The sequence below is a fragment of the Sinohyriopsis cumingii genome, chromosome 10, assembly GCF_028554795.1.
Source record: "Sinohyriopsis cumingii isolate HCF-2022 chromosome 10, ASM2855479v2, whole genome shotgun sequence".
NCBI lineage: Eukaryota > Metazoa > Mollusca > Bivalvia > Unionida > Unionidae > Sinohyriopsis > Sinohyriopsis cumingii.
The window spans coordinates 51,045,905-51,062,086 of NC_142970.1; the positions used below are offsets into that span (position 1 = coordinate 51,045,905).

The 16,182-nt window shown below is 35.9% G+C and overlaps 1 protein-coding gene across 2 annotated transcripts in view; it reads left to right on the forward strand.

Annotated features, from left to right (window-relative positions):
- LOC149790140 (endoplasmic reticulum resident protein 44-like) overlaps window positions 1–16,182 on the forward strand; it is a 52,735-nt gene that overhangs the window by 5,813 nt on the left and 30,740 nt on the right. For both annotated transcript variants that reach the window (XM_089972122.1, XM_089972121.1), the window contains exons 2-9: window positions 119–194; window positions 3,783–3,822; window positions 6,401–6,470; window positions 7,170–7,215; window positions 9,870–10,054; window positions 11,904–12,019; window positions 14,590–14,647; window positions 15,183–15,299. In XM_089972122.1, the coding sequence (XP_089828248.1) occupies window positions 119–194; window positions 3,783–3,822; window positions 6,401–6,470; window positions 7,170–7,215; window positions 9,870–10,054; window positions 11,904–12,019; window positions 14,590–14,647; window positions 15,183–15,299 (708 nt within the window). The remainder of the gene's footprint in view (window positions 1–118; window positions 195–3,782; window positions 3,823–6,400; window positions 6,471–7,169; window positions 7,216–9,869; window positions 10,055–11,903; window positions 12,020–14,589; window positions 14,648–15,182; window positions 15,300–16,182) is intronic.

Consider the following 16,182-nt stretch of genomic DNA (forward strand, 5'->3'; position numbering starts at 1 on the left):
GCTAAAAATTGGAATTAAACCCAATCAACAACTCTGTCTCTCTGAAATAAATGTATTTGTGTGTCTGTCCTTTCAGTAGCTATATTACAAGGTTTTTCATATTTATTTTCTATTCCAGTTAGGACTGTTGTTGAGTACAGTGGCTCGGTCTGAAGTGATACAGCTGACTTCCCAGAACATCAACAATGTTTTAGGTAATTTTCACTCATTAGTTTGCATAGAAATATTGTGTACATAATGTTAGTTAATTTAATAATTTAACACTTACACAAGTTTTCTTCAGATTGTGCAAATTTCCCGGGGCTATGTTGGCACTAGAATTTTGTCAACTTTTGGCCTGAAAATTAGTATTTATATGGTTAATTATTGTACCAGAGATGGACAGTGATGTGAAATTTTCCATTTTGGATCTGGCTCTTACTCAGTATTAATCATTACACATTATTAACTACTGTAGTTATTCTAATAGATGCCCGTGATGGTGCAATTTCTGGGGTGGGTGGTGGGGGCATTGAATACTGTGTATCACCAGGGATGGTCCTGGCTTTTAAAAAGTTGTCACGTGGATTTAACAAGCGGTTTAATATCTGTGTTCAAGGTGCAGAGTGATATCATTCCAAACTCTCAACGCTCTGGCAATTTAAGGAATTATCCGATAGTTACCAAATTGGATGAACTATGTCATTATGTTGTCGGATGGAAATAAACTAACCCATAGTGTACACAATATGGTGCCGTGTTAGTATGGAAAGTCCTTTAATTCATTTGGCCCCAGAGGTTTTTGTCATTTTTGCCTGAAATGTGCGTAGGAAAGACATTGGGGGGGGGGGGGCTATTTCTGAATACATCATAATACAGTGGTTTTTCCTTCTTATGAGAATAATGCCTAGTTGTATTAGAAACATCATTTTGCATTGGTTATTTTGCTTGCGCATGAGGAGAAGGGTAAAAGTTGGAGTTCTTTTTTTTTTTTCTTTTTTTTTTTCTTAATGGACCCAACATTTTAGTATGGAGGCCGCAATTTATTCCAAATGCCCACCTTATCCTAGTTTTTGCAAAGGTTCACCTGTCTGTATGCAGTTAAGACTGGTATACCTTAGATCTGTGGCCAAAAGGTCTAAAATCCGGACCCAAAATCACATTCCGATCTCGAGCGAATTTTGGGTGAAAAAAAAAACAGATCCAAAACATGAGGTTTTTCTCTCTGTATTTTGTAGTGCAACTAGAACTTCAAGATTATTTGATATCATTTTAGAGCTATATCTGTCTGCTTTTTTTTTAATATCACCCATGTTGGTGTATCTTAAATAGCCTTGATGCTGCAGAGCTTTGAAGTAGGGTACAGCCTCATCACACCTACAGACGGGATCAGGGCCGAATCGGTTAATCAAGTTTATGGAAATTTCTTAGAAATTGTCAAAGAATGGCTCTTTCTGTAACTTATGTGCAATACTGATTCACAAATGATGAAATAAATAAGTAATATTCCGATTTAGTGATGTCACGAAAATTCACCCATTAACTCATTCGGCCCCAGAGGTGTTTGTCGTTTTTGCCTGAAATGTGCATAGGAAAGACATTTGGGGGGCTATTTCTGAATACATCATAATACAGTGGTTTTCAACAGATTTTCCATGAGAATAATGCCTAGTTGTATTAGAAACATCATTTTCCATTGGTTATTTTGCTTGCGCATGAGCAGAATGGTAAAAGTTGGAGTTCTTTTTTTTTTTCTTTTTTTTTTTTTTTGCTTAATGGACCCATCATTTTTGTATGGAGGCCGCAATTTATTCCAAATGCCCACCTTATCCTAGTTTTTGCAAAGGTTCACCTGTCTGTGTGCAGTTAAGACTGGTATGCTTAGATCTGCGGCCAAAAGGTCTAAAATCCGGACCCAAAATCACATTCCGATCTCGAGCGAATTTTGGGTGGAAAAAAAACGGGTCCAAAAAATGAGGTTTTTCTCTCTGTATTTTGTAGTGCAACTAGAACTTCCAGATTATTTGATATCATTTTAGAGCTATATCTGTCTGCTTTTTTTAATACCACCCACATTGGTATATCTTAAATGGCCTTGATGCTGCAGAGCTTTGAAGTAGGGTACAGCCTTATCACGCCAACAGATGGGATCAGGGCCGAGTCGGTTAAGCATGAATGGTGAAGGGGATGCTAGTATTTTGTGCTATTCTGGTCACAGTCAGGTTAGAAATTAAAAATCAATGATTGAATTGACTTAGCTCTGTGCACTTTTTATCACATTAAACGTTTTTGTTATCGAAATCCGTAGGGGATACAAACAAACGGGGATGTATAATGAGACTATAAATCCAAATGCTATTAATTTTATTAACTTACTCTTTGGATGACATGCAGCGTATAACTTACATTTACCCATGTTACAATTTAACTGTTGACGAATATAATTCTGAATGAGATTTTTTCCATTTACTTTGTGTTTATACACAGCAATCTGTACTTCAAAGGTGATCAGTTTTCTCTGAAGTCTCAGCAAAACTATTTTATTGGTACATGTATATTTTTAAAAATCAACAGAATGATTAGCCATAGTTCAATTAATTGTAGCTGTTTCTGTTTGCGTCTTCAGAGATTTGTCGATTGTAGGTCCTGTAGCATGACTGAGTGTATCACTGCATACAGTGCTCAGGCCAGATGTCAACATAAGCGGATTTTGATGTAACAATGCAGCGTAAAGATGGGTTTGTCAATACAATGGATTTGTTTATTTAACAGATAGATTCCAGTGCATTATGTATCCAAGTTTGTGGCTTCCTTTCATGGTCCCTTTGAATGTCTCCACTCCAAATCCATGATTGTATGTGCTAAACAGCCAAAAAGGTTGTCACAAAAAAATCGCAAGATGGTATATTTTGTCACAAATAAGGGGGAAAAAAATCACAATTTGCGACATTGGCAAAACCCAGGATGATCCCTGCATCACTGTTTGATTGAAAATGTACCTAGATTAAGTTGTTTTTGATTTTTCTAACAGTTGTTAGGTTACTCATGTACTGTTTTAAGCCTTGATATGGTGTGAATTTCTTTTTTGTGGAAAAAGGGGCTTTGTTTATTAGAAGGGGGCTCCTATTAGAATAATTATGGTAGTATTTTCTTTCATAATTCGCTTTATCTTTGGAAAGTTTCCTTTGAAACTAATGAAAACTTGATGTATTGCTATTAGACATTTCAGATGTTCCTTTGTGAAGAAATTTAATTTGTTATATCATTTATACATTCTCAGAAATATGCTACAGTGTCAGTCATCAATGACTTCATAGCAAAACTCCATATGCAAAAGCATGAACCCAAGTTGATAAATATGTTGTGGCAGTTTTTTTCATCAGCATGGCCTTAAGAGCAGTCATTTGTTTTAGTGCACCACCTTGATAAAGATGGGGTGGGGTAAACAACATCACATGAAGTTGTGTAATAAATTTGTAGAAGAATGCAGGTCACTGTGACTTGCTTTATGAATTTAAAATTTAGTCATTTGATAAAAGTGATGTTAAATGCTTGATCTATTCATATGACTTGCAGACATTTATACTGGTAATATTATTAGCCTCGTTAATTTATTGTATATCTAAACATAAGGATTGGTTGATATAAGCCTTTTCTAGTCATCAATATATTTGTGGGTTAAGGTTCACCATATCTGAACAGGACCAAAAAAGATAATGTTTAAACTCTGTTAACTTATAATTCAGAATTATTTGATTTTATCTCATGGTGTCATCTTATATATTTGTTTCTTTTTCTTTCAGCAACACATGAATTAGTATTAGTTAACTTTTATGCCGATTGGTAAGTAAAATCTTTTATATATGTCCTGCTCTTAATTCAGTTGCACAGTAGGTTTCGATGTCTCCAATTAAATTAAATCTTTCCTTGAGTAGTCTTTTAGATGACTTTCATGCAGCACATGTTAGAATAAGACATATCAGTCACTTTTCTGAAGCTGGTGGCATTGTCAACAGAAACTTCATTTTAGCTATAGTTTATCTCTTCCTAAATCAATTGATAGAATCTCAAAATGATTGCCATGAAACTAAAGCAAATATTTCTGTGACATGCTTGCTTGCCTCTATGACCTTTGAGCCAAGGTCACGGTGATATAAAATTTGCATTCATGTTTTGGTTAAAATGTTATTTGTTTGTTTCTTAAACCCTTTGATGCATTTTGTTCATATTTTGAGTGATACTGTATAAAGATAAGACTTTATTAGTGGAGACACTTGTTTCTCCTTTTGCATGGGAGTCAAAGCCACAGTCGTAGAAAATTTGCATTAAAGTTTTGGTTGAAGTTTTTTTCTATTTGCTTATATTGTTTGAATCCATTGATGGATCATGTTCATACCTAGGGTAATTATGATCTGACAAATCATTCTGTTACCTGAATGCTCAGCCTTTTGTTCCTAATTCAGTTTTGGGCTCTACGTGGAGAACCTTGCCTTCATTTAATTTTATAACTGTCACTTGGTCCATCTGTCTTACCAGTCTGACCCCCTGCATGACTCTGTGATGCAGAATAATGTAACCAGATGTATTGTCCACAAAGGTCTCGCTAGGATTTTAAAACTAGGAGTCCAGGACTTCCATTTTGATAAAAATAGGAGTTCCACCAGGAAAAGTTGCAGTCCACTCCCAGAAAATGTGAACTTTGCTGATTAAAAGAACTATTGGTTCCCATTGAGTTTAATTTCCACATTCTTTATACCACTGACATGTACTCTTGTGTGTCAAACCAAGGAATGGTCTTATTCCAAACACTAAGCCAGGCATCACACACTTTCTTATACTTGGCTACTGTCTCATCTGAGTTATCAGTTCCAGCACTTTCTGAATCTCATTACAATCTTTGTAAGTTTGCCATTTAACCCCAAAATACTTATCCATATTTGCAAATGGCATTTTGTCTAAGATGTCTTGATTTCTTGGTCAAATGCACTACTTTTTGAGCCACACTTGGAAATGTACACAATAATAAAAGATAAAGTTGTTTATTTGACGTACTCTTATTAATAACCACGGGGCCTCAAGTGGTCTAAAACGCTCTCCATCATGGATCACTGCCATCTCGCCTCTGTCTGCGTGGGTTCGAGTCTTGGGCTCGGCCAATGTGGATGTGTGAGAAAGCTTGTCGGTAGCTTCTCGTGGGTCGGTGGTTCTTTCTGGGGTTTTCCCTGGTTCTTCCTCCACCATTAATACTGGCTGCCATGTATAGACTATCTTGTGCTGAAAATTGGCGTTAAACTCAATGACAACACAACATAAATAACCACACATGCATTTCTGGGTCTTTCTCCCTCTGAATTCAATCCCTGTAAATATCAGCACATTTTCAAACCCAGGAGACAGTCAGTCTTTGAACGTGCCGCCGAGCTACTGTGTCATGTTCTTTTGATGTACTCTTATATAGGCAACATGCTCATTCAGGGGGTCTTTCAGCCACTGAATTCTGTCATTGTAAATATCAGCACAGCTAATTGATCAACACATTTTCCCACTCAGCAGGTGGCTCAAGCAGGACTGGCAAGTCTACAAAAATTTGGTGTCTAGTTACGTGTGCTTAAGCATTTCTGAGACCTCAGTTGTCCAGATGTGTGCATTTGATGCTTTTGTAGGATCTGAAATGACTTAGAAATTTCAGTAATTTTCAAACTTGAAACATTGTTGCTTTAAATAAAAGTTCAGTTAAATATCTTTCAAAGGTAAATAATGTGGCTTGATAAAACTTGTGTCGGTATGGTAATTAAATCAGCCTTTATGTAATGTTGTGTGATGGGCACTCCAACCAATTATTATCATCATCATTGTTTTTACTAATGATGACACATTTTTGATGTGACCATTATCCATACTTAAAAATATAATTAGAAAAATCTTACTAAACAGTAATCTTAAGAAGAGATGTGGATATAAATCACCAAAGTGGAATGGGTTGTTCCTGCATCACCGATGTTGAATCGGATTAAAACTTAGATCTCTAATGTAATAGATTATAATTAGATTTAGACTAACATCACATGTTCATTACACGGTGATCATTTTTGTAAATATTCACAGGCAGTAAACCCAACTAGGCATTTATAAATTCTGCAACTGCAGTCTTTACATAAACATATGAATTGAGGAAGGGTCACCACCAGATGACTTGTCTCATTCATTTTGACTTGCATACTGAGAACATGCCCTTTTCAGCTTATCATTTTTGTGTGCAGTCATGAAGCATGGTGGTTCTGTAAATTGTTTGTTGAGTCTAACAGTAATGTACCTAGTGATAAGATAATGCATGTATATATATATATATATATATATATATATATATATATATATATATATATATAAAGAGACAATTTAAACCATTTCTTTTCTTTTTCAGGTGTAGATTTAGTCAAATTTTAGCTCCAGTGTTTGAAGAGACAGCAAAAACGCTAAAGGAAGAATTTCCAGTAAGTATTCAGAACCCTCACCCCCACAAATATTGCAGTGACTAAACAAGGTCACAGGTTCATTTCCTAGATCTGTCATTAGGAGGATTCAGGAATACAGCATAAGCCCCATTTTAGCAGCCAGTAATCGGATGTAATCACTTTTGTTATCACCTATCAGTGGTTTTACACCACATGATTTTTGACTGACGTGGATAAAGGCAGTGTGGGATTGTGGTATCCTCACTTTCCTTGGTGTGGGACTATGGTATCCTTGCTTTTCTCAGTTTGCAGTTATGATATCCTCACTTTTCTCAGTGTCGTATTATGGCGTCCTTGCTTTTCTCTGTGTGGTACTATGGCATCCTCACTTTTCTCAGTGTGGTATTATGGTATCCTCACTTTTTTCAAAATCTGCATCACTCTTTTGATGGAATGACTCTCAGTGTCTCGTGCATGTTTGAATTTAAGGTTTTGATGAGAAATGGTCGATTTCTTACACATTGTTTTATTGCAGATTGGATTTTGGGAACAGTTTTCATTTTTATCATATTTTTATGAAGATGTTCTTGAAAGACAGCTGTAAATTAAGGATTTGTTAATAAAAAAAACATACTTAAATTATAATTAGTCTCTATTTCCTAAAAGTTTTTTTTCTTCAGAATATATGCTCACTTAATGTTGAACTTATTCCTTATAATATATGCATTTCTTTTGCAGGCACCGGGGAAACTTGCCTTTGGGAAAGTAGACTGTGATAATGAAAGTAAGTATGAAGCTCAGAGTTATAATTCATCCTGTCATTAGCAAAAATTTAGTCTTGAAGTTCTGTATTTTTTCTGTCCGCTCCAGTGACCTAGTGGTTAGAACGTATGCCTTGAATGTGGGATGTTGCGAGTTCGAACCCCGACCAAGTCATACCATGGACTTCTAAAAATGGTACTAACAGCTGCATCGTTTGGCACTCAGCATTAAAAATCCAAATCACATGCACACTGTCTTTCTTCCCTTTCTTTCTTTTATATATACAGCTGTCCTTCATTATAATGTGGTTGTTGAGGTCCAAAACTGACAACCTTGTTGTGTACTGAACTTTGAGATATTGAGAGAAGCATAATATATTGATCCACTGTGATGTTGCAGGAAACCAAATATGTTAAATAACAATGATTTGGAATGGGTGTGTGTGATCTGGATTTTTAACGTTGCTTAAACAATGTTTAAGTCATATTGCTACGATGTCTGCAGTGTGACAGTTTTATACTGATGTCTGGCACTGGGGCATCATACTGCAGACATGCAGCATGATGCCCCACCCAGTCACATTATCCTGACACCAGATCGACCAGTCCTAACATTAACCTCTTAATGCTGAGCACCAAGGGAGGCAGTTCTCTGTACCATATTTGTAAGTATTTGATATGACTCAGCCGGGGATCGAACCCACGAGCGCCCACATCCGAGGTGGATGCTATAACCACATGGCCACCGGAGCGATAAGTTTCAAAGAAAGAAGAGACTGCATTTTTTATGCCTTCCATAACTAACTAAGCTGACAATTTAAAAAAGATAATACAAAATGCAAAATGGATATAAAGTACAGACATTGTGTAGATATATAGATTGTGTGTGTGTGTGCGTGTATATATATATATATATATATATATATATATATATATATATATATATATATATATATATATATATACACTGACATCATGTCGATATTAATTACTGACATTGTGTAGATAGATAATGCTGATATTATGTACAAATATAGTACTGACATCATATATCGATCCACTGTGATGTTCCAAGAAACCAAATATGTTAAATAACAGTGATTTGGAAAAGAAAATATAGATATAATAGTAGCCTTTTTCTGTACCCATGTTGTTATACATTGATATGATTCTGGTCATTGGATTCCATAGTGGTACTGGGGGCCCAGGTGGTCTAAAGCGCTCTCCATTATGGATCACTGCCATCTCACCTCTGTCTGCATGGGTTCGAGTCTCGGATTCAGCTAATGTGGGTATGTGAGAAAGCTTGCCAGTAGCTTCTCATGGGTCGGTGATTCTTTCTGGGGTTTTCCCCAAGTTCTTCCTCCACCATTAATACTGGCCGCCATATATAGCCTATCGTGTGCTGAAAAATGACGTTAAACCCTAAAACAATAACAACAACATAGTGGTACCATGTTATATCCATAATCATGTTGCTACAAGGCACATTATGAGGTAGATCTATTTGTGAGCATTTTGCAAGAAAAGAAATCTAGTATACTACTATCAGTATCACTGAACTTCGTATAGGCATTGTGAAATGATAGTAACCAATGAGGTAACTTAAAGAGTTGATTTAATGAAATCTGAATTTACAAATCTTAATTGAGTACATTAATTTAAAATAAGTACACCTTGAAATCATTTGAACTATACAAAGTAGAGCCTCCTAATTTAAATCCTGATTGCATTACTGGTTATTTTCATATGACTGAAAGTACCATATCATGCTCTACCCATACCACCCAAGGCATTCCAAATAATTTACTTGTAATAAAAGTGGTGCTGTTTGCTGCTACAATTTAGAATATTTCAGTTTTACAGGCAGTGTCTTTTTGCACGAAGTTTCTGCATGCCAGATTTCTATTTATTCTTTAGGTTTTTCAGGTTTATCACAAAAGACAAGACTTGAGAATACTCTGTTGAACTTAGTTTGAGAATGTGTGTGATTATAATCGATGCCGTTGTACATGAATCACATTAATTTGATGCTAGGATGAATAAAATATAGCACTGATTGTTATCAATGTGAATAATGGGTAAGATGGTCTTAATAGAGACACAAAGAACTGTGACCTTGTATCATCCCATTAATGCAGACTACTGTTGGTATAGAAGGGGGGGATGTCAGCTAGTTAGAGGACTATTGAGGCTAGAAATAACCACATGCATGCTTCGTTTCTTCAGAACTAATGATGATAGACAAGTTGTCATTGTGGATATGGGGGCCTCGAGTGGCCAAGTGGTCTAAAGCGCTCTCCGTTACGGATCACTGCCATCTCACCTCTGTCTGATTGGGTTCGAGTCTCTGATTTGGCTAGTGTGGGTATGTGAGAAAGCTTGCCAGTAGCTTCTCGTGGGTCAGTGGTTCTTTCCGGGGTTTTCCCGGGTTATTCCTCAACCATTAATACTGGCCGCCTTGTATAGCCTATTGTGTGCTGAAAAATGACGTTAAACCCTACAACAACAACAACAACAATCATTGTGGATATGGCTATAATTATAGCTAAATTTATGGACTGGACTAAACCGTTTTGTCAGGGTTAACTGGTCTGTAAAAGGAATATTGATTCTCATTGATCATCAATTTACCTATCATAACTTAACAAATGTATGTGTTTTTTTATTATTTCAGATCCTATAGCCACACAATATCATATTACAAAATACCCAACAATAAAGATTTTTCGGAGTGGAAATGTAGTAAAGAAAGAATACAGAGGTCAGAGGTCACCAGATGCCATTGCTACATTCATAAGAGAACAGCTGAAAGATCCAATAATAGTCCATGAATCCATGGAAAAGTTGGATGAAATTGATGTAAGTCTCAGTGTCAGTGATAATCCTTCACTAATATGTTTGTTTCCAACTGTTTTGATTTGGCCAGAATTGCTTGGAACAGATTTCGCAGTTTTCAATGCACAAAGGTATTTTTTCAAACAATGAAAGAAACGTACTTCAAGAAAAAATTGTGGGATGGGTGGATGGGAAACAGACTGCCTCTGTGTTCTGTGCTGGCAAGTTCAATTGCAGTTTGATGGCAGAGTAGATTTTAGAATGGAATTACTGGGTGGTGGTGGTGGATGTTTATTTAAATATGGAGGGACTTATTGGAGTTAAATAAGGTAGGGCTTGCAGATATTAGTAATATTTTTGCACATTCATTTGATTTTTGAGGGGATTCTTTTCTATGGTTCCCGACCTCTTTTGCGGCAACCATTAATTGGATTGGCCACCAACCAGACCACCCAACCCCCCCAGGTCACTTTTTGGCATTAGGAAAGCAAAAATATTGTTTTAATGGCCTATCATAACAGTACTGGGGCTCAGTCTTTGTAGCCATAATTTGGGATGCACCTTGAAGTTGGGCACTGCTGCTCTAAATGGTATTGTGAATACAGTGATTATGCATACTAGAATAGATGCTGTATGGGTGGTGAACTCTATGAAAAATGGGAATGTGTCTTCCTGTCTCACTCCATGTATAACTCCCTTGATAACTCATGACTTGGCTTGTAACACAGTGTGAGGTGTGGATCCCAATTTTATTAGAGATACCCCCCCCAAAAAAAAAAATTCACCCCTATTTGTTAAACATGAAAATTATGATCCAAATTAAGATTTACAGGCATTATTTGTTTGTCAGGTCAGCTTGAATAATTGAATACTGGTATAAGTATTATTGTGTACATAATTCAATTAAACTCCCTCATATAAGTCTACTCATTCACAAATGTAATTAAAAAATAAGTACAGTTGCTTCACATTTGTTTTATAATGGAATAGACATTACAGTTTTCCATGCACAAAGGTATTGTTTTAAAATGTGTAATGCAGGGTTCCTGCAGTCATGGAAATCTTGGAAAAGTTTGTAAATTACAGAAAAGCATTTCAAGTGCCTTGAAAAGTTTTGAAATTTTCATATGTCATTCAAAGTTTTGGAAAAGTCATGGAATTTGGTTATTTTGCATTATCTGGTCAGATCTCTGTTTGCTGATGCAAAAGTTTTACCAGTCTACCTAACTTCAACAGTGGATTTGTTAGAGTAGGTTTCCCTAAAACTTCAAAGTCAGACTACATCGAGGGATCTTACCGCCATTCAAAATCATTTTACTCATGGCACTCAAAAGAGAATGACCTATCTGATAGGATGAAATATGCAAGAGCCAGCTGTAGAAGGGGGTCTTGAGTGGCCAAGTGGTCTAAAGCACAAGATAGGCTATACATGGCGGCCAGTATAACTGGTGGAGGAAGAACCCTGGAAAACCCAGGGAAGAACCACCGACCCACAAGAAGCTACTGGCAGGCTTTCCCACGTACCCACGCTAGCCGAGCCTTGGACTCGAACCCACGCAGACAGAGGTGAGATGGCAGTGATCCGTAACGGTGAGCGCTTTAGACCACTCGGCCACTTGGGTTGTAACATGAAGTTGGGAACTGCTGTTTCAGTTAGTAGTGTGAATAAAGCAATATTGCATCCTAGAATATATATATATATATATATATAGAGAGAGAGAGAGAGAGAGAGAGAGAGAGAGAAAGAGAAAGAAAGAGAGAGCCTTGTTGCACCCCATAAAATGGTGCATGGTAATGTTTACGTGCTTTGATTTTGATTTTTTTTTTTAAAGCAAGGTATTTGGCTCATAGGAAGATATTTTATATTTTTCAGACCAAAAAGAGACATGTGATTGGCTATTTTGAAGACAAAGAAACAGATAATTTCAAAACTTTCAGAAGGGTAGCAAGTCAACTCAGAGAGGACTGTATATTTCATGCTACCTTTGGGTATGTATATTGTTCATTGAAACCCATCTCATAGTATACATGGCTACCTCCTCAAAGGCACAACCTCAGTGATGTAACAGTTTTGGCTGTTTAAGCAAGGTGGCTGCTTTCAGATGATGTGACCCTAAGCTGATTAGTTTATCAAATTACGAGGAGGGATTATTGCTCATATGAGGAATCCAGCTGCAATTCCCTGGAACAATACCTCATGCACAGCATTCTCTCCTATTACCTATTCTCCTAACGTAATGAATGAGACTTACTTTCTTTTGCCAGTATGAAATAGACAGAAAAGATGAATTTTTATAATCTTGATAGGGCTGGATTCTATGCATAGCAGGCTTCAGTTGTTTTGTTTTTAGTTTTTATTTTGCTTTAAAAAACGTCTGTTTTCTTTACAAAAGAAATCGGGAAGTAACTAGTGATAATTACAGTCATCAGGTTTGGATTTCACAGAGTTCTTTCTGTTGCATGTAGTTACATGGCTGCCAACCCTCATGAATTTGGCATGAATTTACGACTTTTTCAGCGATTCATGCCACAAATTCACAAATTCTCCAAGTCTCAATTATTTTAAATCTTTAATAACCGATTTCCCGTTAAGCGCTAGTTGTGATATTGGCAGTTGTCGAAACGGTCTGGTACTGCTGGTCGCGAAATTAGTAGAACTGCAGCCGATAAGTACAGTTGGCCCAGTAGCAAGCATTTTAGCCTATTTTAATCTATATGTATAAGAGTAGTTTTACCAATTCTTTTGAGAGAAACTGGGGCCTAACCAGAATTTTGTTCCGTGCATGCGTCACCAACACTGATTTGAGTTACCGTTCGGCATCGCTTGTAAGATCTTGAAAATGTCTTCACCACCAAGGAAAAAGAAATGTATTGCTCAAAATGTGAAGTTTAATTTGGAATATATCAAAAATTGGCCGTGCATTCTGCCATTAAACATTGACATACATCATGCTTTTTGCACACAGTGTGCCACAAATTTTAGTATTGGGCATGGTGGCAGAGACGATGTGAGGAAGCACATCAGTTGCAAGAAACATGTAGAAGTTGGGAAAATTAAGAATTCGCAGATTTCAGCTCTGGGATATTTTAAGCCATCGGTGGAAGACCTGCAAGCTACCAACGCTGAAGCATTATTTGTGAGTTTTCTTGTTGAACACAATCTACCTTTATCAGCTGGAGACCATGCTAAACATTTGTTCCGACAAATGTTCCCAAACTCGAAAACCGCTTCCAAATTTTCCTGTGGAAGAACCAAAAGTGCTGCAGCTCCTGTGCATTCCTCAAGCAACAGTGACAGCAAAAGAGTATTTTCTCTAGTAAGGAAAAATAAAACAGACTTTAGGGCCTCCTTAGCTGCAGAAAATTTGTCAGCAATTTTAGTCACCAAAATCAGCCAGCAGGCAAGAAGTCTGAACTGTTTAGAAAACAAATTTATGACCAAGCAGTTGAGGAAGTTCAAGTCTGCCACAGTATCATGTCTTGTTAAATAACCACAAGAACAAATGAAGTTTATGAATACCATAATAAACAGAAATGCAGATATATTTCTGCATATATGTAGTGTTTTAGTTTTATATTGTGATCTTGATATAGTGTAGTATTGATGGTCAGAGTGGATGGAGTTATTGTCATAGTATTTTTCACTAATTCATATCCATATTAACTACTTTTTATCCCTATTTTCACTAATTGCGAGTCTGGAAGGTGGGCTGCTATGTAGTTATGCTACCAGATAACTATGTGTTTTAGAAGACAAAATTTGTAAATTTCAAAAGAAAACCTCATAAAAATTAGCAAATAATGCATTGGATGGTTTAAAATAGAAGGGAAAATTTAAACAGATATTGTTGAAGAAAATATATAATTACTGGCTAGCATAAACAGTCTGCAGTGCTGTAATCCCATATCAGAATTTCTTAACACAGTTACTGATATTTGTTTGAAAGTCAATGTATTTTGTTTCAGCTAATAAATTTGCTCCAGTAAAATCAAATTTCTTGTAAAGACCATTTTTAAAATTTTTTTTTTTGCAAAGAAGTGTTTTTAAACTTGTTGCCCAAGTGGGAAATTTTTAAATAATTGGAAGTAAGTTTGATATGTTTGGGGAAAAAGAGCTTCACTGTTGCTAGTATTGCCATGTTAAAGTACTTCAAACTTTTACTTTTTTGTTTTTGTAATCACCTGAGTTTTGCACTATTTTAAGACATTGAATAGATTCAGTACCAGTATACGAAATTGTTTTGAAATTGATTTTTGTATTTTTAGCATTTATTAATAACATATCTCAACAGGCTTACACCATCTGAAACAATCTCGGATTTAATTAACAAGATTAAAAAAAACCATGACTATACCCGCTCACACACCGTAAAAAAATTTGCCAGGGCAAATAAAGTCTTTATATTCTGAATTCTTATATATATTAGACTATAGTAAACTATATAAAATCAAGATGTCATGAAGTTTGGAAGATAGTTCACATAGATTGTGTTCTGTCAGTAGTACTAAATAAACCTTGTTAATGTCCAGACATTTACAAGAAACTTTGGTGATTTCAGGAGTGTGTCGGAACCTGAGAGAACTGGTGGAGACAATGTTGTATTTAGACCACCGAATGTAAGTGCATGTAGTACACTTATGATCTAATTATTTTGTTTGACTTTACTAAATGATTATTGATCGAGGCACTAGTTGCAGCAAATGCCATTTCAGTATGCATATTTAATTTCATGGAAACGGTCTTAAAATTTTCTACTTTTCCTCATCTATTCAAACCTGATTTTAAAATGAGCTTGATGGCGACCTTATTCTTCCCAAAAATTAAAATTTGTGTTATCAACTAATAATGTTACACTAAAGATCAATAATGAAAAAACGTTCCTTTGCATTTGAGTATATTTTATTGTAGAATATAATGATATGCTTGATAAATTCTTGAGCAGTATCACATGAAGTGATTGCATGGTATGTTTTGGTAAGAAAACCTTGCTTACTATCTTTTTTTAAAAAACTTTCAACTTGCACAATCATATTTTTCAACGTAATATATATTTTCCTATTTTTTAAAAAGAAAAAAATAATGATAAACATTTATACATGATTTAAATAACGTATATTTTAAGTTATGATTCTTTTATTTCATATTTGACAGACTCATCGTCAGGACATTGTTTATCAGGGACCAGTTAATAATCCAGAAATGATGCTGCAGTGGGCTACAGATAAATGTGTCCCTCTTGTAAGGGAAATCACATTTGAAAATGCAGAGGTAAGTTTTGTTTTTGATGCAGAGAAGCAGCATAGCCAAGTTAATTTTGTGTCATTTTAAATATGTATTTTTTTCATACGAGTTGTGAGCTCTTGAAAGGCTCGGGTGTTGATGTAACTTCATCTCTAGGTGAATACATATGGAGAGCTCAAAAGAAACAACTGCACTTAATTCATGAATCCAGCAACTCTACCTGTCTACCACAAGCTATTATTGGTCATTGAGAGTAAAAAAAATCCCCTTGTTATCAGAACTGGGAGGTCAGATTAAGTAAAAAACAAACTTTGGTATCAAAACTAAAAAACTGGTGGTCAGATAAAAAAAATGTGGGTCTCTCAAACACAAATAAGGATCCCAGGAAACATTTCTTTGCATGTCTGATTTGGGTATTGAACATGGAAGCATATATCTGCAAAACTAGCGCATTACCACTGTGCCATCCAGGTTTCTTAGCATGGCTCATTGCATTGTGCTCTGAAAAATAATTGTCTAAAGTTCTGTTTTGAAAAAAAAATTTATTCAACATTGTTATTGTACCATTCGCAGTGTTGTCCTTTAGGATGACAAGAACAGGGAGCACTGTGTCTTCCTGTCCACTGTGTATGGAGGTAACTCTTTAAGTATGCTCACACATGTGATGGAAACATTGTGACACTAGCGTGGGTATTATACTGAATGCTCTATAGGCATAGACAGTGGGGTGGAGGACATGGTGTTGCTTATTTTGTGTGCATTAAGGTGCTGTACAGAGACGGTAAATCTGATACTCACACTCCTGATTGCTTCATATATCTCATATGTGGCAATATTTGTATCTAACATTAGGTTTTTATTAAACCCATATTTTGTAGTTGAAAATCAAGACATACAAGTCTTTTTTTTT